The following is a 27,617-nucleotide window of genomic DNA, read 5'->3' on the forward strand; positions in this document are numbered from 1 at the left end:
AGAAAGACAAGATCCAGCCTCATCCACCAGAACACAGGCACTAGTCCCCTCCACCAGGAAGCCTACACAACCCACTGAACCAACTTTAGCCACTGGGGACAGACACCAAAAACAACGGGAACTACGAACCTGCAGCCTGCAAAAAGGAGACCCCAAACACAGTAAGATAAGCAAAATGAGAAGACAGAAAAACACACAGAAGATGAAGGAGAAAAATAAAAACCCACCAGACCAAACAAATGAAGAGGAAATAGGCAGTCTACCTGAAAAAGAATTCAGAATAATGATAGTAAAGATGATCCAAAATCTTGGATATAGACTAGACAAATGGCAAGAAACAGTTAACAAGGACCTAGAAGAACTAAAGAGGAAACAAGCAACGATGAACAACACAATAAATGAAATTAAAAATACTCTAGATGGGATCAATAGCAGAATAACTGAGGCAGAAGAATGGATAAGTGACCTGGAAGATAAAATAGTGGAAATAACTACTGCAGAGCAGAATAAAGAAAAAGAATGAAAAGAACTGAGGACAGTCTTAGAGACTTCTGGGACAACATTAAACGCACCAACATTCGAATTATAGGGGTCCCAGAAGAAGAAGAGAAAAAGAAAGGGACTGAGAAAATATTTGAAGAGATTATAGTTGAAAACTTCCCTAATATGGGAAAGGAAATAGTTAATCAAGTCCAGGAAGCACAGGGAGTGCCATACAGGATAAATCCAAGGAGAAACACACCAAGACACATAATAATCAAACTGCCAAAAATGAAATACAAAGAAAACATATTAAAAGCAACAAGGGAAAAACAACAAATAACACACAAGGGAATGCCCATAAGGTTAACAGCTGATCTTTCAGCAGAAACTCTGCAAGCCAGAAGGGAGTGGCAGGACATGTTTAAAGTGATGAAGGAGAAAAACCTACAACCAAGGTTACTCTACCCAGCAAGGATCTCATTCAGATTTGATGGAGAAATTAAAACCTTTACAGACAAGCAAAAGCTGAGAGAGTTTAGCACCACGAAACCAGCTTTACAACAAATGCTAAAGGAACTTCTCTAGGCAAGAAACACAAGAGAAGGAAAAGACCTACAATAACAAACTCAAAACAATTAAGAAAATGGGAATAGGAACATACATATAGATAATTACCTTAAATGTAAATGGATTAAATGCTCCCAACAAAAGACACAGACTGGCTGAATGGATACAAAAACAGACCCATACATATGCTGTCTACAAGAGACCCACTTCATACCTGGAGACACATACAAACTGAAAGGGAGGGGATGGAAAAAGATATTCCATGCAAATGGAAATCAAAAGAAAGCTGGAGTAGCAATTCTCATATCAGACAAAATAGACTTTAAAATAAAGACTGTTACAAGAGACAAAGAAGGACACTACATAATGATCAAGGGATCGATCCATGAAGAAGACATAACAATTGTAAATATTTATGCACCCAACATAGGAGCACCTCAATACATAAGGCAAATACTAACAGCCATAAAAGGAGAAATCAACAGTAACACATTCATAGTAGGGGACTTTAACACCCCACTTTCACCAATGGACAGATCATCCAAAATGAAAATAAATAAGGAAACACAAGTTTTAAATGATACATTAAACAAGATGGACTTAATTAATATTTATAGGACATTCCATCCAAAAACAACAGAATACACATTTTTCTCAAGTGCTCATGGAACATTCTCCAGGATAGAACATGTCTTGGGTCACAAATCAAGCCTCGGTAAATTTAAGAAAATTCAAATCGTATCAAGTATCTTTTCTGACCACAACGTTGTGAGACTAGATATCAATTACAGGAAAAGATCTGTAAAAAATACAAACACATGGAGGCTAAACAATACACTACGTAATAATGAAGTGATCACTGAAGAAATCAAAGAGGAAATCAAAAAATACCTAGAAAAAAATGACAATGAAAACACAATGGCCCAAAACCTATGGGATGCAGCAAAAGCAGTTCTAAGAGGGAAGTTTATAGCAATACAATCCTACCTTAAGAAACAGGAAACATCTCGAATAAACAACCTAACTTTGCACCTAAAGCAACTAGAGAAAGAAGAACGAATAAACCCCAAATTTAGCAGAAGGAAAGAAATCATAAAGATCAGATCAGAAATAAATGAAAAAGAAATGAAAGAAATGATAGCAAAGATCAATAAAACTAAAAGCTGGTTCTTTGAGAAGATAAACAAAATTGATAAACCATTAGCCAGACTCATCAAGAAAAAAAGGGAGAAGACTCAAATCAATAGAATTAGAAATGAAAAAGGAGAAGTAACCACTGACACTGCAGAAATACAAAAGATCAAGAGAGATTACTACAAGCAACTCTATGCCAATGAAATGGACAACCTGGAAGAAATGGACAAATTCTTAGAAATGCACAAGCTGCTGAGACTGAACCAGGAAGAAATAGAAAATATGAACAGACCAATCACAAGCACTGAAATTGAAACTGTGATTAAAAATCTTCCAACAAACAAAAGTCCAGGACCAGATGGCTTCACAGGCGAATTCTATCAAACATTTAGAGAAGAGCTAACACCTATCCTTCTCAAACTCTTCCAAAAGATAGCAGAGGGAGGAACACTCCCAAACTCATTCTACGAGGCCACCATCACCCTGATACCAAAATCAGACAAAGATGTTACAAAGAAAGAAAACTACAGGCCAATATCACTGATGAACATAGATGTAAAAATCCTCAACAAAATACTAGCAAGCAGAATCCAACAGTATGTTAAAAGGATCATATGCCATGATCAAGTGGGGTTTATTCCAGGAATGCAAGGATTCTTCAATATACGCAAATCAATCAACGTGATACACCATATTAACAAATTGAAGGAGAAAAACCATATGATCATCTCAATGGATGCAGAGAAAGCTTTTGACAAAATTCAACACCCAGTTATGATAAAAACCCTGCAGAAAGTAGGCATAGAGGGAACTTTCCTCAACATAATAAAGGCCATATATGACAAACCCACAGCCAGCATCATCCTCAATGGTGAAAAACTGAAACCATTTCCACTAAGATCAGGAACAAGACAAGGTTGCCCACTCTCATCACTCTTATTCAACATAGTTTTGGAAGTTTTAGCCACAGCAATCAGAGAAGAAAAGGAAATAAAAGGAATCCAAATCGGAAAAGAAGAAGTAAAGCTGTCACTGTTTGCAGATGACATGATACTCTACATAGAGAATCCTAAAGATGCTACCAGAAAACTACTAGAGCTAATCAATGAATCTGGTAAACTGGCAGGATACAAAATTAATGCACAGAAATCTCTGGCATTCCTATACACTAATGATGAAAAATCTGAGAGTGAAATTAAGAAAACACCCCCATTTACCATTGCAACAAAAAGAATAAAATATCTAGGAATAAACCTACCTGAGGAGACAAAAGACCTGTATGCAGAACATTATAAGACACTGATGAAAGAAATTAAATATGATACAAATAGATGGAGAGATATACCATGTTCTTGTATCGGAAGAATCAACATTGTGAAAATGACTCTACTATCTGAAGTAATCTACAGATTCAATGCAATCCCTATCAAACTACCACTGGCATTTTTCACAGAACTATAACAAAAAATTTCACTATGTGTATGGAAACACAAAAGACCCCGAATAGCCAATACAATCTTGAGAAAGAAAAACGGAGCTGGAGGAATCAGGATGCCTGACTTCAGGCTATACTACAAAGCTACAGTCATCAAGACAGTATGGTACTGGCACAAAAACAGAAATATAGCTCAATGGAACAGGATAGAAAGCCCAGAGATAAACCCATGCACATATGGTTACCTTATCTTTGATAAAGGAGGCAGGAATGTACAGTGGAGAAAGGACAGCCTCTTCAATAAGTGGTGCTGGGAAAAGTGGACAGCTACATGTAAAAGTATGAGATTAGAACACTCCCTAACACCATACAAAAAAATAAGCTCAAAGTGGATTAAAGACCTAAATGTAAGGCCAGACACTGTAAAACTCTTAGAGGAAAACATAGGCTGAACACTTTATGACATAAATCACAGCAAGATCCTTTTTGACCCACCTCCTAGAGAAATGGAAATAAAATAAAAAATAAACAAATGGGACCTAATGAAACGTAAAAGCTTTTGCACAGCAAAGGAAACCATAAACAAGATGAAAAGACAACCCCCAGAACGGTAGAAAATAGTTGCAAATGAAGCAACTGACAAAGGATTAATCTCCAAAATTTACAAGCAGCTCATGCAGCTCAATAAAAAAAAAAAAAAAAAAACAACCCAATCCAAAAATGGGCAGAAGGCCTAAATAGATATTTCTCCAAAGAAGATATACAGATTGCCAACAAACACATGAAAGAATGCTCAACATCATTAATCATTAGAGAAATGCAAATCAAAACTACAATGAGATATCATCTCACACCGGTCAGAATGGCCGTCATCAAAAAATCTAGAAACAATAAATGCTGGAGAGGGTGTGGATAAAAGGAAACACTCTTGCACTGCTGGTGGGAATGTGAATTGGTACAGCCACTATGGAGAACAGTATGGAGGTTCCTTAAAAAACTAAAAATAGAACTACCATATGACCCAGCAATCCCACTAGTGGGCATATACCCTGAGAAAAACATAATTCAAACAGCGTCATGTACCAAAATGTTCATTGCAGCTCTATTTACAATAGCCAGGAGATGGAAGCAACCTAAGTGTCCATCATCGGATGAATGGATAAAGAAGATGTGGCACATATATACAATGGACTATTACTCAGCCATAAAAGAAATGAAATTGAGTTATTTGTAGTAAGGTGGATGGACCTAGAGTCTGTCATACAGAGTGAAGTAAGTCAGAAATAGAAAGACAAATACCGTATGCTAACACATATATATGGAATCTAAGAAAAAAAAATGTCATGAAGAGCCTAGAGGTAAGAGGGGAATAAAGACACAGACCTGGGCTTCCCTGGTGGCACAGTGGTTGAGAATCCGCCTGCCGATGCAGGAGACACTGGTTCGTGCCCTGGTCCGGGAAGATCCCACATGCTGTGGAACAACTAAGCCCGTGAGCCATGGCCGCTAGGCCTGCGCGTCCGGAGCCTGTGCTCCGCAACGGGAGAGGCCACAACAGTGAGAGGCCCGCATACCGCAAAAAAAAAAAAAAAAAAAGACACAGACCTACTAGAGAATGGACTTGAGGATATGGGGAGGGAGAAGGGTAAGCTGTGACAAAGTGAGAGAGTGGCATGGACATATATACACTACCAAACCTATAGATAGCTAGTGGGAAGCAGCTGCATAGCACAGGGAGATCAGCTCGGTGGTTTGTGACCACCTAGAGGGGTGGGATAGGGAGAGTGGGAGGAAGGGAGACACAAGAGGGAAGAGATATGGGAACATATGTATATGTATAACTGATCTACTTTGTTATAAAGCAGAAACTAACACACCATTGTAAAGCAATTATACTCCAATAAAGATGTTAAAAAAGAAAAGAAAAAAAAAAGATGTGACTACCTGTGCTACTACTTGCCATGTCATTAAGATACAGAGAGACCCACATGAGCCAGACATCACCTTCTCAGCCTCATCTCCTCACCTTCACTCCCACCACGGTGGTCCCACTGGTCCTGAGACTTGCTAAACTTGTTCTTTGGTCTTCCACGTTTGCTATACCTCACCCAGAAATTATTTCTGCCAGATCCTCCCATGGGCAGTCCCTTCCTATCCATCAACCTTTGGTTTAAACATTCCTCCACAGAGAGGCTTTCCCGGGCTCCCATCCCACCCACTACTCCATCCTGTTTAGCTTCTTCATAGCACTTATCACTATCTGGAACTATTTATGTCTGCTTGTTTATTGTCTCTCCTCCACTAGAAAATGAGGGCCTTGAGAGCAGGGAATGTTGTCACGTCCACTGGTATCTTCCCAGGGCCGAGAGCAAGTCTTCAGGCAAAGCAATCCTTTTGCCTAAATAATGGCTGTACAAATGGGCCCCAGAGAGTAAATGAAATCATTTAGACACTGTCAGTGTCTAAAAATTGTAATGCTTGGTATAGCTCACAGTTCAGTAAAGTAAATGCTAAATGTGTTAAAAATATCTCTTTCTTTTTTTAAAATTTATTTTTATTTATTTATTTATTTTTGGCTGCGTTGGGTCTTCGTTTCTCTGCGAGGGCTTTCTCTAGTTGCGGTGAGAGGGGGCCACTCTTCATCGCGGTGTGCGGGCTTCTCACTGTCGCGGCCTCTCTTGTTGCAGAGCACAGGCTCCAGATGCGCAGGCTCAGTAGTTGTGGCTCACGGGCCCAGTTGCCCCACGGCATGTCGGATCTCCCTGGACCAGGGCTCAAACCCGTGTCCTCTGCATTGGCAGGTGGATTCTTAACGACTGCGCCACCAGGGAAGCCCTATTTATCTCTTTCTTTTAAGACATTATTTGAGATAAGAAACATCATCTAGTCCATCAATAGGATGTGCTGTTTAAGTAGATGTTTTAAATTGTGGAAAGAAATATTTGCTGTGTTTGTCATTTTTTTTCTTTCTACTTGTGCCTGAGACAAAGTCATTATGAGACTTGACTGAAAGTTTGATTGCCTTGTTTGCCTTATGGCAATTTGTCAATATAGAATATATAAAGCAATCAGAATGGTTTTTTAAGGATACAAAAATAACAAAGAGAGTTATGACCGAGTGTTGCCCTTAAAAGTAAACTCCCATTTAGACACCAATAGTCTTCTAGTGTGGGAAATTTTCCAAACAAATTTTGTCAGCTATATCTTAGCATCTTTATTTGGTATTGACATTTTATCCCACGAATGTGACTCAGGAAATACTTATTCATATGGAACCAAGGCTTCAAGCTTCATGGAAAGAGTTACACGATTTAAAATGATGACATATTTCATTCCTGGGAGGATCGTATCTTTTTAGATTGTCCTGGTTGAAGTCTGATATAATCCAGACTTTAAAAGTTGGGGAGGTGTATTTCCTTTATATAACAAAGTCTTTCCCCCCCCATCTTTTCAGGCTGCCCCTTGTCATAGAGGTTAAACTCAAACATCAGTTCCTTGGCTCCCAGAGCTAAAGTCACCATCTGCAGTCCTCAAGTCCCTCATTATCCCATTGCCTTCTTTTTCCTTCAAAGCTCTGATCACCACTTGTGTTGATGTCGTTCACATTGCTTGTCAGCTTCTCCACTGCCTGCGTTCCCCTCCAATAGAGCTCTGTGAGGGCAAGGACCTCATCTTGTTCACCACTGTTCTCACAGAGGCTAGAATACAGCCTGGCAAACATTAGGCACTCAATAAATGACAAAAGGGACCAGATCAAGGCTTCCATTTCTTCAGTAAATGTCTTAAGGTTGGGTTGCTCCATAAGTCAACTCTGAGACAAGGATGTAAGTGAAAGAAGTTTGTAAAGGGACTTATTAGGGAGCTTAATGGGAAGCACAGGAAAGGGAAGGACGAGAAGGAAGAGCAGTAAGGGAGCCATCAAGGATGTGTTTTCACACACTTTACTGTGGGCAATTGGGCTGCACATCTGCTGGGGAACTCCAGGGGAGACGGTACAGAGCTTGCTGCAGAATCACCCCACCTGAGGGGTGAAGGGGCTGGACTCCCTCCAGCTCTTGGCTGAGGGCTGTTCCTGGGGGCTGCGAATGCTTCCAGCCTGCTCTGTTCAGGCAGCCCAGAGCAAGACTTCAGTCAAAGTCTTGCAGTCTGAAATCCGTACTTGGCACTCAGCAGCAACCTTAGGCAAAGTTGGTGACTGAGGAGGAGTAGGCAGGAGGAATCTGTACCAGGGCCCCAGTGGGCTGGCAAGTTCTGTCTCCCAGAGAGACATGATGTGGGGCAGGAAGCAAGGGCAGAAGCCGGCTGGCTTATACTCTGTTCCTCTCCCGGCTTGGCATTTGGTGTTCCCCTGGGTTCTGTACAATTGGGGGTGGGAGAGGGTGGGAAGATACTTCAAGTGGGAGTCGCTGAATTTCCTGTGATGTTACTTATACCCCAAGTTTCCCTATATAAATGACAGAAGTTTATTTGAAAGCAAATATTTTCTAGTCTATTGTTTCCCTGTTTATTTTAGTAAAAAAATTTTTTGTAACACAGAAATTTTCCATTTTCTCTAGCCAAATCTCTTGATCTTTTCCTTCTATCCTTTCAAAACCCAGAAAATAAGAGCTCAACTTAATGGTATTTTTTGCTGGCACTGTATCTAAAATAAAGGTAGATTCTAGTTTTAAGTTCGTGTATTTTTTTTTTTTTTTTTTTTTTTTTTTCCGGTACACGGGCCTCTCACTACTGCGGCCTCTCCCGCTGCGGAGCACAGGCTCCGGACGCGCAGGCTCAGTGGCCATGGCTCACGGGCCCAGCCGCTCCGCGGCATGTGGGATCTTCCCTGACCGGGGCACGAACCCATGTCCCCTGCAATGGCAGGCGGACTCTCAACCACTGTGCCACCAGGGAAGCCCCAAGTTCGTGTATTTTTAACCCACACATAGCTCAATTTCATTTTTACACATGAGTTCATATATCTTTTTCAAGGTTAGAGAAATAACATATAGTTCTTAATATTTTTCAAAATTCCAGTAAATTATTATTGGAACAAATAGCTATTGTCCATTATGTTCAAAACATTGTGATAAATGCTTTGAGGAACAAATAAGATCAGATAAGAATACTGCTCCACAAGGAGTCTTTAGTTGGACAGGACATAGGTTTATATCACACTTATCATAATATACATTCTCACAGATATAACTAAAATTATCCCTGAACTCTGACCAATTTTTATCTTTTTAGCTTATATTTTAATGTACAGCTACTCTGAATAATGCTGCTATGGACATTCACGTATAAGTTTTAATACAGACATATTTTTTCCGTTCTCTTTGGAAATAGCTAGGAGTGGATTTGCTGGGGCATATGGTAACTGTATGTTTAACATTTTGGGGAACTACCGCACTGTTTTCCAAAGTTGGGTGCATCATTTCACATGATGCACCAGCAATGTATGAGGGTTCCAATTTGTCTACATCCTTGTGAACACTTGCTATCGTCCATCTTTTTTTATCATAGCCATCCTAGTGGGTATGAAGTTGTATATCACTGTGGTTTTGATTTACATTACCCTACTGACTAGTGATGTTGAGCATATTTACTTGTGCTTATTGGCCACTGTCTATGTTCTTTGGCTGAGCAATTTTTGAATCCTATGGCCCACTAGGTCTTTATGTATGTAATTGGCACACTCTGCCTACAAGTCCAAGTTTGAGTAGAATGTTTAAATAGAGCTGAAACCTGGAACTTAATTTAAAATTTGCTCTGCCATGACTTTCAAAGATTGATCACTGAAAACTAGTAAATAAAAACTCCCCCAATACTCAGTTTATTAAAACAAACACACAAAACTCTCGAGTCCTACCTTTTGGACCACCGGTAGCAGGCCCTTCCCTGACCACAGCAGTTCAAGCCTGGTATTCTGTGTCCACCGGATCTTTTCATTATCATACCTTCTCTGAAAGAGACATCAAGTTAACCCATCATCTTCAAGCTTCCAGCTCACACTTAGCTGATACAGCCTCACAACTTAGGACTAAATAAACCGTTTCATTCTCCCGTGTCTTTCCTCCCCACTTTTTCCTCTTTCACTGTCAAATAGCTCAGTGCTATGTTTACTAGGCTAAGTACTCCAGCAGCTAATCTTTTAAAGTACTCTGGTCAGATGCCGGCCTATTGGCACTGGGGGCAGCAGAATACTGTTACACACACTGCAGGACCTTAAGCATTCCAGCTTCTGGCTCTAAATGCTGAGCGTTCCCTCCAGTCACTGTGACAGCCTGAAAAAGACCCCACACATTGCTAAATGCCTGCATGGGGAAGGTTCAGCTGCTGTTGAGACCACTGGAGATGCTCACCCACAGATTCCACAGATATATTTCTGCATCCCTTCACCTACAGTTCTGGTACAAAGCCATGCCAAAGAAGCAGAGCAAAGCTATTATCGATACTTTGGAAGAAAAAATATCCTGGTTTTGAAAGATGTGAAAAGAAAGAATAATAATAATGGCTAAACAAACAAAAATTAAAACAGCTGCTAACAATGCTCCTTACTACAAAAGTTAAGCTCTTCGTAATATCAGGCTCTCATATTATGAAGGAAAATAATCATTAAGTAAATTTCAATCCTGTTACTTGGCATACATTTTATACAGTATTATTTTTAGTATAGGTGATTAAAAGAAGAGATCTTGTATATTTGATTTTTAAGGCATTCTCCCACACATCATATTTGCTACGCCTGTTAAACACCCCTACTGTGGGGTTAGAGGAGGAGAGTGGAGCAGTTGTCACCTTGTTTAAAGTAGCAAGATACTCTGTTTTGTATAAATAGGTCCCTCAGTTGCTCTAACTCTGTTGGGAAGAAAAGCAGCTATCAGTGAAGCCAGGTGAGCTCTATCACCTTGGCAAATGTTAATACATCAAGTGTTAATGCTCATCAACTTTTCACACTTCTCCTTAGAGATCCGACACTGGAACTTACATGCCCTTTGGTCCCAAATCATGGATGAAGGACAGCTGGCTTATATCAAGGAATTCTGTCTGAAAAGAGGCCAAAAATCCAAACTTTAGAAAGCAAAAAAAAGAGGGGGAGAAATTTATGCATTCAGAAAAATATTATTAGGTACCTTCATGTATAAACACGTCTGGCGTACTCTACAGACGACACAGATCAATAACAATGGTATTGTCCTGAAAGAGTGTATTTTAGAAGCATATACACAATGAATACAACCAAGAAAGTGATGTGTGCTCTAAGATGAAGAGACAAATGCTCAAGAAGGTCATGGAGAGATCTGCCAATGGCAATAGACCATGGCAATAACAGCCTTAACAGAAAATCAAAGACGAAACAGATACACTCCTGGCATTAGGAGGCAAAGGGGAGACCAGACATGGAAAACACTACACATCAACCAAGTTCTATGGGAAGAACCATAACAGTTACATGGAAAAGTAGTTATAAAGTTATAGAGTTATAGGGAGAGGGAGACCACTTCCTAGCTAATGTGACATCACAGAGGAAAAGGCACTTGATCTGGGCTTGTAAATGGGATTAATAAAATGAAACATAACAATTTTCCTTTGAAGTTTTGTATATGTGATTGGGACTCTCTAATATTAACCTTGTAAGAAGAATTACACACCTCTGAAAGCTGTCAGTACTTGTGAAGTCCAATTAAATGCTTGGTTTTCTTTCTTAGGGTTATTTGAAGAAGTCTTTGAAATTCAAAAGTATTTAAATATCTTTAAAAACCCCAAATCAAACATATCCTCACATAGTACTTTTTATAAGGATTTTGAAAGTCAAGGTCTTTACATTTTATTTCTTATATAAAACATGGTAATTCGGTACCATACATTTTTAAAATCTGATTTGTGGAACTACTTTCTAATCAGAAAATATAGAAATACATAGGTTATTAGAAGTGATACCACAGACTTTAAGCCACAGAATCCAAAATGTCTCAAGATCCTAAGCCATAAGTTCTCATTTTATCTCTAAGGAGCAGAGAGAAAAATACTAACCCTAGTTTACACTGGAAGAAACTACTACAGAGATGTAACTAAATTATGCAAAGTCAGAGACTAGTTGAATGGAAGAAGAGGAAATGAAAAGCAAACATCAGGGAAACCACTTATCTATTACCTGGATATTTTCTTATGCACATAGCTCTTATCAAATAGTTGACAACAGAAATATTCTTTGAACTAATTCAGAAACTATAACTTCAGAATATCATACGAAAATTGCTAAATGTAAAAATTTCATCTAAATAAAAAGGTACACATTAGCAGTGCAGAAAACTTAAAGTTGTGTATTAAGATAAAATTTAAATTTATCCTAATGGTTTACTAAAGAGAAATTTGAAGGAAGAACTAGTCCTATTACATAGAAAAAAAGTCTTTGGCAATAAATGTTCTAATACAGATTTATGGAATTGAAAAAGAACGTGGCAAAGCCAATTTAGAAGCAATCCTAAATAATACAATTTGAAATATAATATCTTATTGTCCAAACTTCTCCATGCATCTTCAGGGATAAGAATTCCATTCTCCATTTGGGCAGGTGATTCTCAGGAATAAGAATTTAAAGATCAATTTAGCCTGACAATAATCCATAGGGCTTATTGATCTCTGAATAATGTACTAATCAATATCTTTTTTCTTTCCAATGGAACTCGTGAAAAGCACATTTAAATGTTAGGGAAACAGGGAAGCAAAGGGTTCCCATGCCAAAGGGACAAGCAACAAACCTGAGGGGTAATAACGGACCCTAGAAATTACTGGGGGCTTGTTTTACACTTATAAAAATATAAGTTAATTATATGTGATTATATAAAAATAACTTTTGATATGTTTTTTTCAGACAGAAGTTTTAATATGTCTCACAATTATCAAAGGAGACACACAGATACCAATCTAATTTATCAAATTTCTCTGTCAAATAGACAGAGGCCTGCAAATCTAGTCTCTGGGACAAATTATAATTAGTGTGAGAGGAAAATAACATTAGAAAATTAAGACAGATCAAATTGTATCCCATGCTTGAAGCATTTTGGAGAATTCTGCTGTTAGGGAGAATAATCTAAGGAACCACCAAGAAAGAGGGATTCCCTGGCAGTACAGTGGTTAGGACTCAGTGCTTTCACTGCCGTGGCCCCGGGTTCAATCCCTGGTCAGGGAACTAAGATCCTGCAAGCTGCGCAGTGCGGCAAAAAATAAAAAATAAGAAGTAACATATATTCAGTCAGTTTAAACCAGGTTTTCCCTTCCAAAGGAAATGTTTGGAAGACACCCTGGAATACCTAAATACAATATGGTTCAACTTTTAAAAGATTTTTATAATTGGAAAAGAAATTAAAATGAACATTTTGAAAAAATGTAAACATTTTAAAATCAACATTAGACCCCAAAATATAGAAAGGCATGCAGAAAAAGAAGACTAAACTCAGCAAGTACTGTTCAAGGGCCAAAAGAAATATTAAAGCCAAGTCACAGGCAGGCAGGAAAGTAAAACAAATGGAAAATTATTGCATGCTGGTACTAACACGCATTTAAATAAGTCTCTATGAAAGAAAACAGTATGTCTGATTTCAGAGAAATCAGGAAGCAGCATTTTTAGTAATAATAGAAGTAATATCCTTATTCGTTATGTACTTTCAAAGATGCACACTCCTGAGTCCTAGAAAGGAAGAAATCCTTCCCATCAGCCTTATCTTGAGGTTCTCTGGTTGGATCCAAATTGCTGGTTTCCCTGGGAAAACTCTTCTCCAGGATTATGAAACCACAGAAGGTCCTTTAAGTCAATGAAACATCACAGTGCAAGTTGCTGCAGAAGGTGGGCTGTGGCCTGGCCCCAGGTCATTTGTGTGTAAAGGGGACCAGCTAGGTGCATGCCCAGCATCCATTAACACATAGGCAGGCAGCAATAGGGCAGCGAGGCACCAAAAAACTCCCAAGAGTCAAGGCACTCTTGTTTCCTCTCCTAAATACAGTAGGCTTCCCTCTTTCTGTTCATGTGTGCATGCCATTCTCTAAACTAGAGGCCGAATCATAACGGCAGCTACTCTGAAGTTCTGCACACATACCATACACACATATTCAACCTCCACAGCAATACGGTTTATACATACACGGGCACAGAATATAATAATGCAGTGCCCTCTCAGTTATCTGAACCTTTGGATAATTGAAGGCTAACCCTTTAACACCACCACCACGCCCCCACCCCTGCCCCAGGCCTCGAGGGCCTCTAAGAAGGTGAAGGTCATTGTTTTCTGATGCCTCCTGTAAAGCCCACTTCCTCCTGCTTGCCGGCCAAGTGCCTCCCAAACTTAAGTCTCTGCAGCTGCTTCCAAGCCTCACCACCTCTCCTCTCTTCTCTCTGAATTCTCTAGAGCTTTTTCTCTCCTTAGCTTTTCCCATGCTTCTCACTTACACGTGAAAAGACAAGCCTTTTACAGGCATCACAGGCCAATCAGATGGCAATCACAGTATGCTCTGTATAATCTTTGGGTATTCCACTCTGCTCAACTGTTTTCATCACCTACTACTCAACGTTTTTTCTTCAGCATTAGAAATGCTTTTTGGCATTATTCTGGAAGCCTGAGGAGAGAAGGAAGTTGATTTCTAGATAATCTAGCCTGTAGTAGCATTTCAAGTTCATTTAAATCTATTGTTATAGACATATTAATTAAGTTATATTTGATATTTAAAAAACAGCATCCTCATATACTGGATCCTTGCTGACAAATCAATTTTGGATTCATTTCATTTAGTTTAACCCAAGGAATAATGCAGAAGTGAATACAAGCACTTGTGTTAATAAAATGATCCAAAATTTAGCTTTACAGTTTTATAAATTATTTCAAAATTTAAATCACTGAATAGTACTTACTGTTGCATGATAGTTTCTATACATGGGCATTTTTAGTAATTTTGTCAAGTAATCCTCTAGTTGTTTCTGTAATGCAAATATTTCACATTAGAGATATCATCATACTTAGGGGAAAATGTAAACAGTGACAAATGACATGACTGTTCCATCTTAACTTCTGTAAGTTATTTATTTATTAGTGTTTTCATTGGACAAGGAAACCCTGAATACATCCCTCTCAGAACACCAAAGTTTCAGGTTACAAAACAGAACTGACATTTATTAATTTTCTGGTAAAAAGTGAATTAATCTTCTGCCCTTTGCAGCACCGTATCACTGAATCAGTGTGGGAAGAAGTGTCCCACCTCCTGAGGTTTCTGTTCTACTCTTGTACGTGTCTGTACTTGGTCCTACTCTTCTGAGACTCTAAGTGTCCCATGTATAGTTTGGGAATGATATTTACATATATTTAGAACAAGCCACTACAAATTCGTTTTTTATTTTTACTTATTTACTTTAATTGAAGTATAGTCGATTCACAATACTGTGTTAGTTTCAGGTGTACAGCAAAGTGATTCAGTTATACATACATACACACATATCTATTTTTCTCAGATTCTTTTCCCTTATAGGTTATTATAAAATATTGAGTATAGTTCCCTGTGCTATACAGTAGGCTTTTGTTGGTTATCTATTTTATATATAGTAGTGTGTATATGTGAATATAAAACTCTTAATTTATCCCTCCCCCCACTTTTCCCCTTGGTAACCATAAGTTTGTTTTCTATGTCTGTGAGTCTATTTCTGTTTTGTATATAAGTTCATCTGTATCTTTTTTTTAGATTCCACATATAAGCAATATTATATGATATTTTTCTTTCTCTGGCTTACTTTGCTTAGTATGATATCTCTAAGTCCATCCATGTTGTTTCAAATGGCATTATATCATTCTTTTTTAAAGGCTGAGTAATATTCCATAGTATGTATATAACACATCTTTATCCATTCATCTGTCGATGGACATTTAGGTTGCTTCCATGTCTTAGCTATTGTGAATAATGCTGCAATGAACACTGGGGTGCATGTATCTTTTCTAATTATGGTTTTCTCTGGTTATATGCCCTGGAGTGGGATTGCAGGGTCATATGGTAGCTCTATTTTTAGATTTTTAAAGGAACTTCCATATTGTCCATAGTGCCCATAGAAGCCACTACAAATTCTGAAGCAAATATATGGAAATACATAATTTTATTTTATTTTATTTTATTTTATTTTATTTTATTTTATTTTATTTTTTTCGGTATGCGGGCCTCTCACTGTTGTGGCCTCTCCCGTTGCGGAGCACAGGCTCCGGACGCACAGGCTCAGCGGCCATGGCTCACGGGCTTAGTTGCTCCGCGGCATGTGGGATCTTCCCGGACCAGGGCACGAACCCGTGTCTCCAGCATTGGCAGGCGGATTCTCAACCACTGCGCCACCAGGGAAGCCCAGAAATACATTATTTTAAAAGAGTAGACCTCAAAGCCCTCAATGATGAGCTCAATCTTGCCTCACAATGAACCCCAAAAGGTTTCTGAGGGGTAGGCAGCTTCCACATAAAGTTACTCCTGACATAGAACACTCTTCCCCTTCTGGGAAAATGTAACCTCCCCAGGGCCAGAGTGGCTTGGGGAAGAAGGGTTACCTAATTAGTTCCAGAAAAGCTAAACCAGCCTGGGTGATGGATCAGCAGGTGAGAGAAGTTGCATCCAGGCCCACCTCACCCCTCAGTAGATGCCATGTTTCTATAGCACTGCAGAAGTATGTTCAGAACAACAGAAGAGTGAAAGGACTCACCCTTCTACCAAAGAACTGTTCTTCTTGGATCATGTTTTCAGATGAACGGGGCAAACTTGGCATCTCTCGAGGCTCTTCTTTGACATTCTGTCTTCTAAATGTGTGTCTAAAACACAGAGACACACACACACACAATGCAAACATTTATTAGATTATTCTTTAAACTATGACTGTCATAGCATCTTTCAGGAGATAGCTTATTTTTAGAAGAGCCTATTTGATAAAAAAAATATCCACCAACAATGGACTCATTAACCTATAACATGAATAAAATATTCTTTCAATCCAACTTGTATACTGGGATAACTTTATAAGTAATTCTGGGACAGTTACCTTCTGGTGGGAATGGGAATTCGGATAAAGGCTTTGTACTTGAGCAGCTCTCTATGAAGTTCTTGGAAGTGCTTGAACTTCCTCTTAACTTGCCATTTAAATTCCCCATGTGTTAATTCAATAGTGTAAAGATTGATGCTTGGTACCTATAGTGATAAATAAAAATGGTTGATAGTTTAGATAACAACAAAAATTCCAAAATCTCTCAATGAACAATGCTAAGTAATAAGTAACATGGATGTATCTTTAAATCCAGCCTACTTATTCTGTGTAAGTACTGAAGCAAAAAGTTTTCCAAAACGACTGATGACAGAAGTAATATGCTCTTAAAGATTCATCTTATGATATACATAAGACAAACTCTGAGTCACACCAAAGGCAAACCCCCACCAGTCCTATTGTTTCACATACACAGACACACACAGCCACCCTTGAAACAAGAAACCAGGTAAAAGAAACAATGAGTGAAAGCCATAATCAGCCATGGGGGGATTGTCCAAAAGTACAAGCAGTGAACAGACAATGGAGGGGGTGAGAGGGAAGCTGGAGGAAATAACTTCCATTGTCATTCTTAGCCCACTTCAGCTCTTTACAAAAGACACTAATGCCCTCTCCTTCTGAAATGGCTTGCAAGGTCCATCCTCGTCTATAACGTCTCCCTGTCCTGAAGCAACACCAGTGACTAGGAAGATACAGGATGATTAGAGGGAAAAAAGCAAAAGATCTTCCTACACACAAAATATTTCCCCAACTACTTAACTAGAATGAATTTCCACTTAAAATTTTAAAAATATTTCTTACTAAAATGCAAATATATCTTAGTGACTAGTGAATTATTTCAATCAGAAGAGCTAACAGACCTGGGGGATACAAGTTTTGACTTTGTGGAAAGTGTCAGGAGATGGAGGGATATTTACAAAGCACAGGAGATTGTGGAGAAATTCCCATGGTGTGTGGAGGATAGGGGAGGGTAGAGGACACTGGACCACCTAGAGGGCACTGGCCCCTGCTGGGAGATCGAGGCACCACAGGTATTGATAAGTGTTGAGGGTGAAAGAAAGTAAATGTCTCCTACTTTACTAGCTTATCCAGGCTTTGGTGTCAGCAACCTCACGGGTGATTCCCGGGCTGCTGCCAATCATCACTGATGTTTGGTATATTTTGCAAACTTCTAAAGCATGGACCACGTTGTGTAGATGTAGTATATAAAAATGCACGAGAGGGCTTCCCTGGTGGCGCAGTGGTTGAGAGTCCGCCTGCCGATGCAGGAGACACGGGTTCGTGCCCTGGTCCGGGAAGATCCCACATGCCGCGGAGCAACTGAGCCCGTGAGCCATGGCCACTGGGCCTGCGTGTCCGGAGCCTGTGCTCCGCAACGGGAGAGGCCACAACAGTGAGAGGCCCACATACCGCAAAAAAAAAAAAAAAAAAAAAAAAAAAAAATGCACGAGAATCAATGTAACTTGTGCTCTTAAACCTGGAATCCAAACATATCACTGGTAAATATTCAAATCCAGCTCTTGCTTTGCCTCTAGTTGGGATCCATGACAGTTACTATAACCAGAGGTCGAAAAAACCCAGTTCTGGGATCTAATATTATATGCTGTCTTTCACCTTGGCCAACATTACAGGCATCAATCATCCTGCATCATGTATCACAGAGAAGGTTGCAGGAGAACTCAGAGTGGCCGGAAACTCCGCATTCAAGTGAAAAAAGCTCAGTTTAAGACAAGCCAAATACATAAGAAAAATTATACAAGTTAAACAAGCTGCCCCATATCCTAGGATTATATTCCCAATCTAAGAAAACTGAATACTTAAAAAATATTGCAAATGCCAAGTTTTATCCTTCACACATAAACACAGAATTTTGGACACTAAACTTCTTAGCAATTCTAAGGCAGTGTAGGGCAATGGAAACAGACTGTCCCATCCTTTTTGAAGATTTTAAAGGCTTGAAACACTGTAGTGCAGCCTACCAGCTATGAAGCCCTAGCCAAGCATCACTTCTGTCAGATAATATCCCAGCAGAATTACTGGAATTTTTTGGAACTGGAATAGTGTGAGAAGTTTTAATAAAGGAACTGCCCACGAAGGTGTGATAAAGTAAGGAAACCACGTGAGGACAGTTACCTGGGACTCAGGAAGGCATCCCCAGTTCCAAAGGGACAAGAGGCAAGACCAGGTGCTGGAGTAGGAAGGAGAGAGCCATGTAGAGAGGCTGCCTTGGGGGGAGGATGCCTTTGGTCAAGGGACACAGCCAGCCCAGGGTGGCCCCAGTCTGGGCTTTCCACTGCCTGAACCCTGCCAGAAGACAAAGGCAAAGAAGCCTTGGGGGGCAGAGCACAGGGTGGAGAAGGGTGGGAGGAGGAGTGGGAGATTCTCCTGCTGGGGAGGCAGGGAGCAACACATGTCCCTCAGAATTGTCATGAGAGTGAAAAGAGAAATGCCTAACCATGAGCTGGCACACAGAATGCATTCAGTCATTAGAAAAGTGTCATTTTTATTTACCTGGAATCACATACAAACTGCATGAATTTAGTTCATATTTCTTAGTGAACTAAACACTAAGTAGGATAAGGAAGCTCCTTAGCTTTCCTACACAGACTAAGATTTAAAATAGAAATTAATATAATATATATATATTAATATAATATTGTAAATCAACTATACTTTAAAAATTAGGATCCAAAGGAAAAATTTTAATATATATTAAAAAAGAACAGAACTAAACTCACTTGACTAACAGAAGAGTATGAGCAAAGAGAAGTCCCTGGTTTGGTGGCTTCAATATTTATCTTCATAAATAACATTAGCAGATGCCTAGTAATAATAATAATACATAGTATTATACAGTATATACTTGTATAATACAGTATATAATATTCTTATATTATACTATGTATTATTATTATTAAATCCTCATAACAAACCTAAAAGGTGTATCCTATGATACCTATTATTCAGATGAGGAAACTGAGAAACAGAGAGTTTAAGTAAATGGCTGAGGATCACAATGCAAAGACAGGAATTAAACCATGTGGTCTGGCTCTGGAGTCTGTGCATTTAACCTCCACATGTTATCACCTCTCAATCTAAATGCTGATAGGCAAAATAAGAAGGCAAAGGTCATTTTAGAGACATTTCTTGGTAGGTTGCGTTCAGTGGTGTATCAGGCAGATATGGACCCAACTCATAGGAAGAGCCTGAAGGAAAGCTGAATACCGAGGTGGCTGTAAACTAGGAGTCAGGATATGCACAGGTAGGTCAGGACAGAGCGCGAGGCAAAATCATCAGGAAGCGGGCAGCACGTGCCACCCTCCAGAGCCTGCCCTAGGCAGAAAGATTATTCTACACTTCCCCCGAGGCAGGAGCCAATGGCTGCCTTACTCTGCCAGGGCCAGAGCTTAACCCAAATGGACAAAGGCCACCAGCTTGCATCAATGTTCTCTACCCTCAGACTTGACAAGTGTGAAATCCAGTCAGTAACAGAGCAAACGCAGCTACCCTAACAGCTTCTCCTAGTCCAATTCCCTTCAAAAGAATGCAGGTTTGCTTGACGAAAACTCTACTCCCAATGTCTTTCCAGAGCTTAAAGAGAAAATGTGAGTGAAGCTTAAGGGGTGGTGTTAGAAACAAGTCAGAAGGGCAGAGTATGCCTGCAGAATTCTCTGAGCAGCACTTCTGGGCAATGGCAATGGCCAGTGCAGCCTCCTGGCTTTGTTTCTTTCAAGAGCCAGGTAGTATCATTATTTTCCTGCTGAACAAGCATTAGGAAAGCGAGACTTTTCCTTGGCTTATATCTGGCATTCTAGGTGGAAGAGCAATGCCTCATGAGTCCACATTGAACAGAAAACTGGGGAGAGAGAAGGACTAAGAGAGGCACTTTGCAATTTATTAAACTTATAATATGCCTTAAGTGCCTTTTAAAAAAAGCGTTTTCCAGAATGGGGAAACAGATGTATAAGAATAAAGACCAAATGAGAAGGATGCAAAAACCTGAGAGGTGATGAGCACTCAGAAGTGATAAACGAAAACACAAACCGAAAGTTAAAAGCATAGTCATAGCTAGGAGGAAGGAAAATGCGAGTCATTGTGTTAAATCGTATATACTGACGAATACAAGTTGAGTCCATAAATGCTCTGACCCTTTTTGTAGATGTTAAGCGCTCCACTTCCAGAACTTGAACTTCTATCGGACAGCCGGAGAGATACGTCTGTGTATTAGGCTCCTTAAATCCTTGAGTATTATAAATAGCAGAGTAAGGAATATACACTAAAAAATAAATAAGTAAACAAAGTTATTGCAAGAATACAATGATATTAGCATAACTTGCCTTTTACAGGCATCTTTTTTAAGAATCATAACATGCTACAACAAGAAAACAGCTAATGAAAATGAGCTCAGTGTTGTGACATCAGCAAGGATGATCTATCATCTGCTGGTTATTTCAAATCTGTGCTCTGCCAAGCAACCCTGGTAAAACTCTCTTCTCCTCACTCAGACCATCAGTCTTTACCTTCCTGTATCCTGGGATCGCAGGGACACACATCGTAGTCCACCTCCTCTCCCTCAAAGTGGAGCTCCCGCGTGTCCAGATTTTCTATCAAATTACTCATGTCAGCAGCAATTTTCTGCAGTGCAGAGGTATTTACTCTTGACTCATCTTTCAGTGACATGCTGGCTTGAGACAGGGTAAAAGCAAAGGAAAGAAGAAAAGGGTTATTAGACTTATTATTTTTGTCAAATAGAAAAAAGAACGAAATAATGCCATTTGCAGCGAAATGGATGGACCTAGAGATTGAGTGAAGTAAGTCAGACAGAGAAAGACAAACACATGATATTGCTTATATGTGGAATCTAAAAAAATGGTACAAATGAACTTATTTACAAAACAGAAATAGAGTCACAGATGTAGGAAACAAACTTATGGACACCAAGGGGGAAAAGAGGCAGAAAGGGATAAATGGGGAGATTGGGATTGACGTATACACACTACTATGTATAAAATAGATAACTAATAAGGACCTACTGTATAGCACAGGGAACCCTACTCAGTACTCTGTAATGACCTATATGGGAAAAGAATCTAAAAAAGAGTGGCTATATGTATATGTATAACTGATTCACTTTGCTGTACACCTGAAACTAACACAACACTGTAAACCAACTATACTCCAATAAAGATTAATTTTAAAAAAAAACCCAAAACCCTATTTTACTATTTAAATCCAGGCTTAGGTATAGCATAAGGAAACAAGTCAACTAGCTCTATGTGAGCCCCACTTACCTCAAACAACCTTTTAATTTATTTTCCAGTTTAACATTTAAAGGATTCCTAGATTGTAAATTAAATTGGAATGAGATACTTACTTGTATCTCACGTAAGAAAACAAGCAAGAAAAAGACACACCACATTGACCAAATGCCAACATTATCTTTCATCCGATCTTATTAACTTGGGTAAGTAAGGAGAGACTCAAGGTAGATGGGTTTGGGAATCGTTATCCAGAGAAAAGGAATTGATTCTTGACTTCAACAAATACATGGAAAGAAAGAATACCAGCTAAAATAAACAACTTTGAATATTTTCTACAGAAAATTTAGGGTATTTTACAATAATTTCAAGATGCAGATTTGAAAAGTATTTTTATGTAGCATAACCTTTCTACATTTCCCCTATAGGTGATATCCCCAGCAAAGCACATACTATCTTTTTGAGATATGAGATTTGGCCATGACTTTACGTGAGTTATAGTGACGTACCTGTCCTGGAAGGTAACCAATTAGTATACCTATTCTGAAAGATACCAGAAGTGCAAGAACTACACTTCTCTCCTTTTTTAGGAAAAGTGGTTCGATTTCATTCCGACATTTAATAATACAGGTCACTGCACATCAGAACCCAGGAAAGAAGAGTCCACAGAGATTTTATTTTTCATTTAAAATACCAAGATTTAAGCCTTGAATGCTGTCACTGAAGTTGGCTGAAAAATCGGTACAGGCTGAATAATCTCTCCGTTACAACCAGACCCAAAAATGCGAGGGCTTCCGTACCAGTAACTCCTCCACATACATTCATTTATTACTGCAAATCACAAACATTTACAGAGAATCCACCACCTACTCACTGTGAGATGGAATGAGTGAATATGTAAAGACACTGGTTCCCGTGATTAAGAAGTGCCTGATGTAGGTGATGGAGATAAGCTACACAATCCCAAATTCATCCCTGGCCTCCTCCACGGTCTTGGCCTTCCTAAGAATGGCATGTGCTGAGCGGAAGACACTTAGCTGGGTTCTCTCCTACGGGTGCTATCAAGAAGCAGGGGTAGGCTGGCCTCTGTGAGATATGCTAGGACAGAGTCTTGGGTAGACTTGGGGAGCCCTATTGTAACTCAACAAGTCTCTCAAACCTATACTAACATGTGTGGTAGAAAGAGAAATTATATGGAAATACAAAGATGGGAGTAGAGGAGGGAGGTTCTGGTTTGGCCAGGCATGTAAAATCAATATGTCTAACTTCTCTGTGAACTGTGTAGTCAATCACGTTTCCTCCCCCATGTTGGCTATAAGGAAGCTTGGGGCCAAATTTGTGGCCTCCTCTTAGCAAAATATAGGACTAGCCTCACCTATATCACTTCCCTTCAACTTTCTCTCCCACTTCTAATTCATTTTATAATAACAGTTAATGTGTACTGATTGCTTACTATCACCTGGCTTGGTGATAAACCTTTATATACCTTATCACATTTATTATCAATAATAAATCTATGAAGGTTTGTTATTTCCATTTTGAAGAAGACAGGGCTTGTCATCCCCTCTTTACAGATAAGGAAACTGAAGCATGGAGAGATCAGGTAATTTGATGAATACTTTGGACAATCTGTCCAAGGTCACATAACTAGTAAGTGATGGAGAAGGGATTTGAAACCAGGTCTCTCTGACCCAAAAGCTGACGTTCTTAACCATGGTCTTTATCTTCTGTATATTTTTTGTAGATATGTAAGTGCCCCTAGAATAGATGGAAGTTTTAGTAAAACCAGTGCCCTTGAGCAAGTCCCTTTAGAAGCTGACTCAAATGCAAAGAAAAAGAAATGAATTCTTCTTGCAGCTCAGCTGTTTAAACTCAGGGCTCTGGTTTCCTCCTCTATAAATTAAGGAGGCTGAGCCATTTCATCTCTAAGGTCCCTTTAAAACTAAAACACTAAATGTAAATAAAAGATGCTACAAATTGTTCAGCTTCCCCTTATAATGTAATCAATTTAACCCTTCTCCTATCCCAAGAAATTAACTGAAGTAGTTTTTCATATGAATTCATATTCATGGATTCATTCTCATGGAGCCATTGCCATAAGTAAAACATTTATTTCCTTCCCTCTCAGTTCAACAAATACTTATTAGATGCCAACTATGAGCCAGGGTTTACTTTATTTAAAATACAAGGTAATGAAAAACTTAGAGGAAATGAAACAAGGAAAAACAAGTAAGAAATTACCTCATATCATTGCTGCTTGTAAATTTGTCAAGACGTTAGGTATTTTTCATTGATTAAACAGTCTAATGGCTAACTCAGTTAACTTTCTCAGCATAGCAAAGGAAAACAAGGGTTACTCCAAATGACTTTCCTTTTGGACTGAGTGTTAATGTTAAAAATGCATGTTGAATTTAAGATATACAGAGAACAGAGTAATTTATATATTGCAAGCTAACTGGAATAAATAGTACAGAGTCATTGGATCAAGCTAAAATAAATCCTATTTCAGATCAGGAGAACAGAAGGATATAAATTTGTGAAAAGCTTAAGGAAGAGTGAGAAAAGAAACAGAAAGGAATCCTCTTTATCATTTATCCTCAAGTGTTTACTACGTGCTAAGCACCATTTGAGCTCAGTTATGTTATTTAGTACCCACAATGATCCTACTTGGTACTTATGATTATTCTGAATTATCTGCATTCAAAACTTTGATTATTGAGATAAATAACTTGTCCAAGGTCACTCCAGTTGTGTCAGTGTTGAATTTATAAAGCAGATTTGTCTGGCTCTGAAATCTCATGGACTTGGTTATAGAGGTTCGTAATTATTGATTTTATTTTGTGGGCTTGAATGTCTATAAATCGATCATTTATATGAAGTTGAAGTTCCATAACAATAGATACTCTTTACTTTAATCATCACCCTTTGAAGGGATCCTACTGGCTCCACTCTCATTACAATTAAGGAAACAACATATCCTGACAGCATCCTAAACTTTATCTTAGCCTTTTATTGTTTTCACTTTTGTGTGTGTGTGTGTGTGTGTGTGTGTGTGTGTGTGTGTGTGTGTGTGTGTGCGCGCAGTACGCGGGCCTCTCACTGCTGTGACCTTTCCCGTTGCGGAGCACAGGCTCCGGACGCGCAGGCTCAGCGGCCATGGCTCACAGGCCCAGCCGCTCCGCGGCATGTGGGATCTTCCCTGACCGGGCCACGAACCCGTGTCCCCTGCATCGGCAGGTGGGCTCTCAACCACTGCACCACCAGGGAAGCCCAGCCTTTTATTTTTATGCTTCATAATATTTTATAAGGTTACATGGAATTTCAGTTGATCCAAAGGCTTTGCAGATTTGTTTATGCTTTTGTGAAGACCTCACCATTTTTATTAATGGGAAATGAACCAAATTATTTGTCCATCACTGCCTTCACTTGAGTGCATGGTTGCTTTGGGTTGACTTTTCATCCAACGAGTGTATTGCTGGTTTCATTCTTGAATTTGAAGCTGTAAGGCCACCAACACTCTTATGTTGTCAAATCATAATTTATTAGTCCATATTTTCTTTCATCTAAAATAATCTATAACGGTCGGTGAGCAGCTGTCACAGTTACAGCCTATCTTAACCAGCAATGGGAAAAGGCCTTTCAGTGTTTACAATTGAGATAGTGTAATTGATTTTGCTACCTCCTTATAAAATTATACTGCAAGATCATTATCTCTTTTGGTACCAAGTAGAGACGGTGCCCACGGAGCGATAACAGCAGCTGTGTTTTATTTCTATTTGCATCTGTATCTGAGAAGTAAATACGCTTTGTTTTTTTCTGGGGTTAAATACTAGAATTAAAATTCTTTGCAGGGAATATTTAATTACCTCCAGTTATTTACTGGTGAAATCAGAGAAATTTAGAATTTTCTTCTGGTCTTAATTTTCAACATGATTGGGAAGCAGAACATCAAAGGGAGCAGATATTTTCCTTCCCAGATACATGCATAAACATTGCCTTAGCCAAAATACAAGAATAATAATATCAACTATAACTATTAACATTAAAATAAATATTAACATTAGCTAATATTTGCTGAATAGGTACTGTCTGCCAGGCACTATACAAAGAGATTAATTGCATGATCTCATTGACTCCTCACAACAACCTTAGGAGATGGGTCTTACTGTTACCTCCATTTTCAAGACGAGAGGTTTAGAGAGGGTGGGCAACTTGTCCAGGATAGAGTTGGATCTGACCCTGCTTGATCTGACTCCAAAGTCCAGCTCTTTAACCAGCCGGAGGTGGAACTGGGGGTGGCAGGACGGATGGACACTTTTACTTCTTACTTCACATAGTCTTAGAATAAAACAATTCAAAAAGGAACAATAATAACAAAAAAACCCCCTCAACTTTCATTTTGTGAAGATGACTGTGATTCACTTCTTGCTTCCCTTTCTAACATAAATTAGAAAGTTTCCCCCATATTTTTTTCAATATGTGATGTTTGTTTACCAAGGGAAATAAATGCAATGGATTTCTAAACCAAAAATCATAATGTATGAATATGAAATGAATTATAATTAGATCATTTAAAACCAAACTGAGTCATGGGAATTTCTTGTCTTCCCATTTTTCATTTTGATGAAATTAATTGGCAGATCCATACTACGTAACCTCCCCCAAACATATTATACAGCAGTGATTTGTACAGAACTGATTTGATGCTCCCTGAAATGCAAAAATCATAAATGTGTTTTCAAGTACTAAACTCAATCTCCAATGACATAGTAAGCCTTGGATAATTATTTTTGGAGTTTAGCTGACTTTGAATAAAGTAAATGATATTATCATATTTTACATTCCAGTTTATATATTTTGAGAAAGTAACACATCAAAAAAAAAAACCCGACTCAATGTTTACTTGGATCTTTGAATTTTTTAAAGAGAACATCTGTTCCACAAATATCGCTGGAGGGCTTATCATAAGCCTTGAATAGATAATTAAATGTCACCGGTGTAGAAGACAGGTCAGATGACCTAAGTTCATTCTTTCCTTATTATCAGCGTAACCTGGGCAACTAACAGCCTCCAGGGTTTCTTCTCTGTAAAATGCAAACAGGACAGACTTGCTATTACTTATATGGTTCCAAGAGATAGACGTTTAATTCCCAAACACTACCCTCCTTTTGAGCTTCATATCTAATTTGGTCTTGAAGCCCCCAGAGCCCAGCAATCTCCCACTTTCTCATCCTTCTTTCTTGGTTTCATACCAAAGCCTCCATTTGGCCTAGCACTGACTCTGCTTTTCTCCCTGGGGTGTCGAGATTGGAGACGACGGTGCTAAATAATCTGGACTCCCTGTTTCCACAGAACAGAAGTTGGAAATCATGCTCTCTTTTTTCCCCTAGTTAAAAATAAAGCCGGGGGCTTCCCTGGTGGCGCAGTAGCTGAGAGTCCGCCTGCCGATGCAGGCGACACAGCTTCGTGCCCTGGTCCGGGAAGATCCCACATGCCGCAGAGCTGCTGGGCCCGTGAGCCATGGCCGCTGAGCCTGCGCGTCCGGAGCCTGTGCTCCGCAACGGGAGAGGCCACAACAGTGAGAGGCCCGCGTACCATAAAAAAAATAAAAATAAAGCCGAATCTACAATTACAAAAGCAATTTTTAGCATGAAAATCATTTCTCAGTTCTCATGATTTTCTCTAAATCCTTTGACCTCTTTGG

General features: G+C 39.1%; 1 protein-coding gene across 4 annotated transcripts in view; it reads right to left on the bottom strand.

Annotated features, from left to right (window-relative positions):
• PLD1 (phospholipase D1) overlaps nt 1-27,617 on the bottom strand; it is a 217,957-nt gene that overhangs the window by 106,783 nt on the left and 83,557 nt on the right. For 3 of the 4 annotated variants that reach the window (XM_067034017.1, XM_067034016.1, XM_067034014.1), the window contains 7 exons: nt 21,176-21,336; nt 20,804-20,931; nt 16,656-16,801; nt 16,323-16,428; nt 14,508-14,573; nt 10,590-10,648; nt 9,471-9,563 (listed from right to left, as the gene is read on the bottom strand). In XM_067034017.1, the coding sequence (XP_066890118.1) occupies nt 9,471-9,563; nt 10,590-10,648; nt 14,508-14,573; nt 16,323-16,428; nt 16,656-16,801; nt 20,804-20,931; nt 21,176-21,335 (758 nt within the window). In that variant the 5' untranslated portion in view covers nt 21,336. Of the gene's footprint in view, nt 1-9,470; nt 9,564-10,589; nt 10,649-14,507; nt 14,574-16,322; nt 16,429-16,655; nt 16,802-20,803; nt 20,932-21,175; nt 21,341-27,617 lie in introns of all 4 variants that reach the window. The other variant, XM_067034015.1, reaches the window with a different exon arrangement.

Source organism: Kogia breviceps, chromosome 5 (assembly GCF_026419965.1).
Source record: "Kogia breviceps isolate mKogBre1 chromosome 5, mKogBre1 haplotype 1, whole genome shotgun sequence".
In the NCBI taxonomy this organism is placed as follows: domain Eukaryota; kingdom Metazoa; phylum Chordata; class Mammalia; order Artiodactyla; family Physeteridae; genus Kogia; species Kogia breviceps.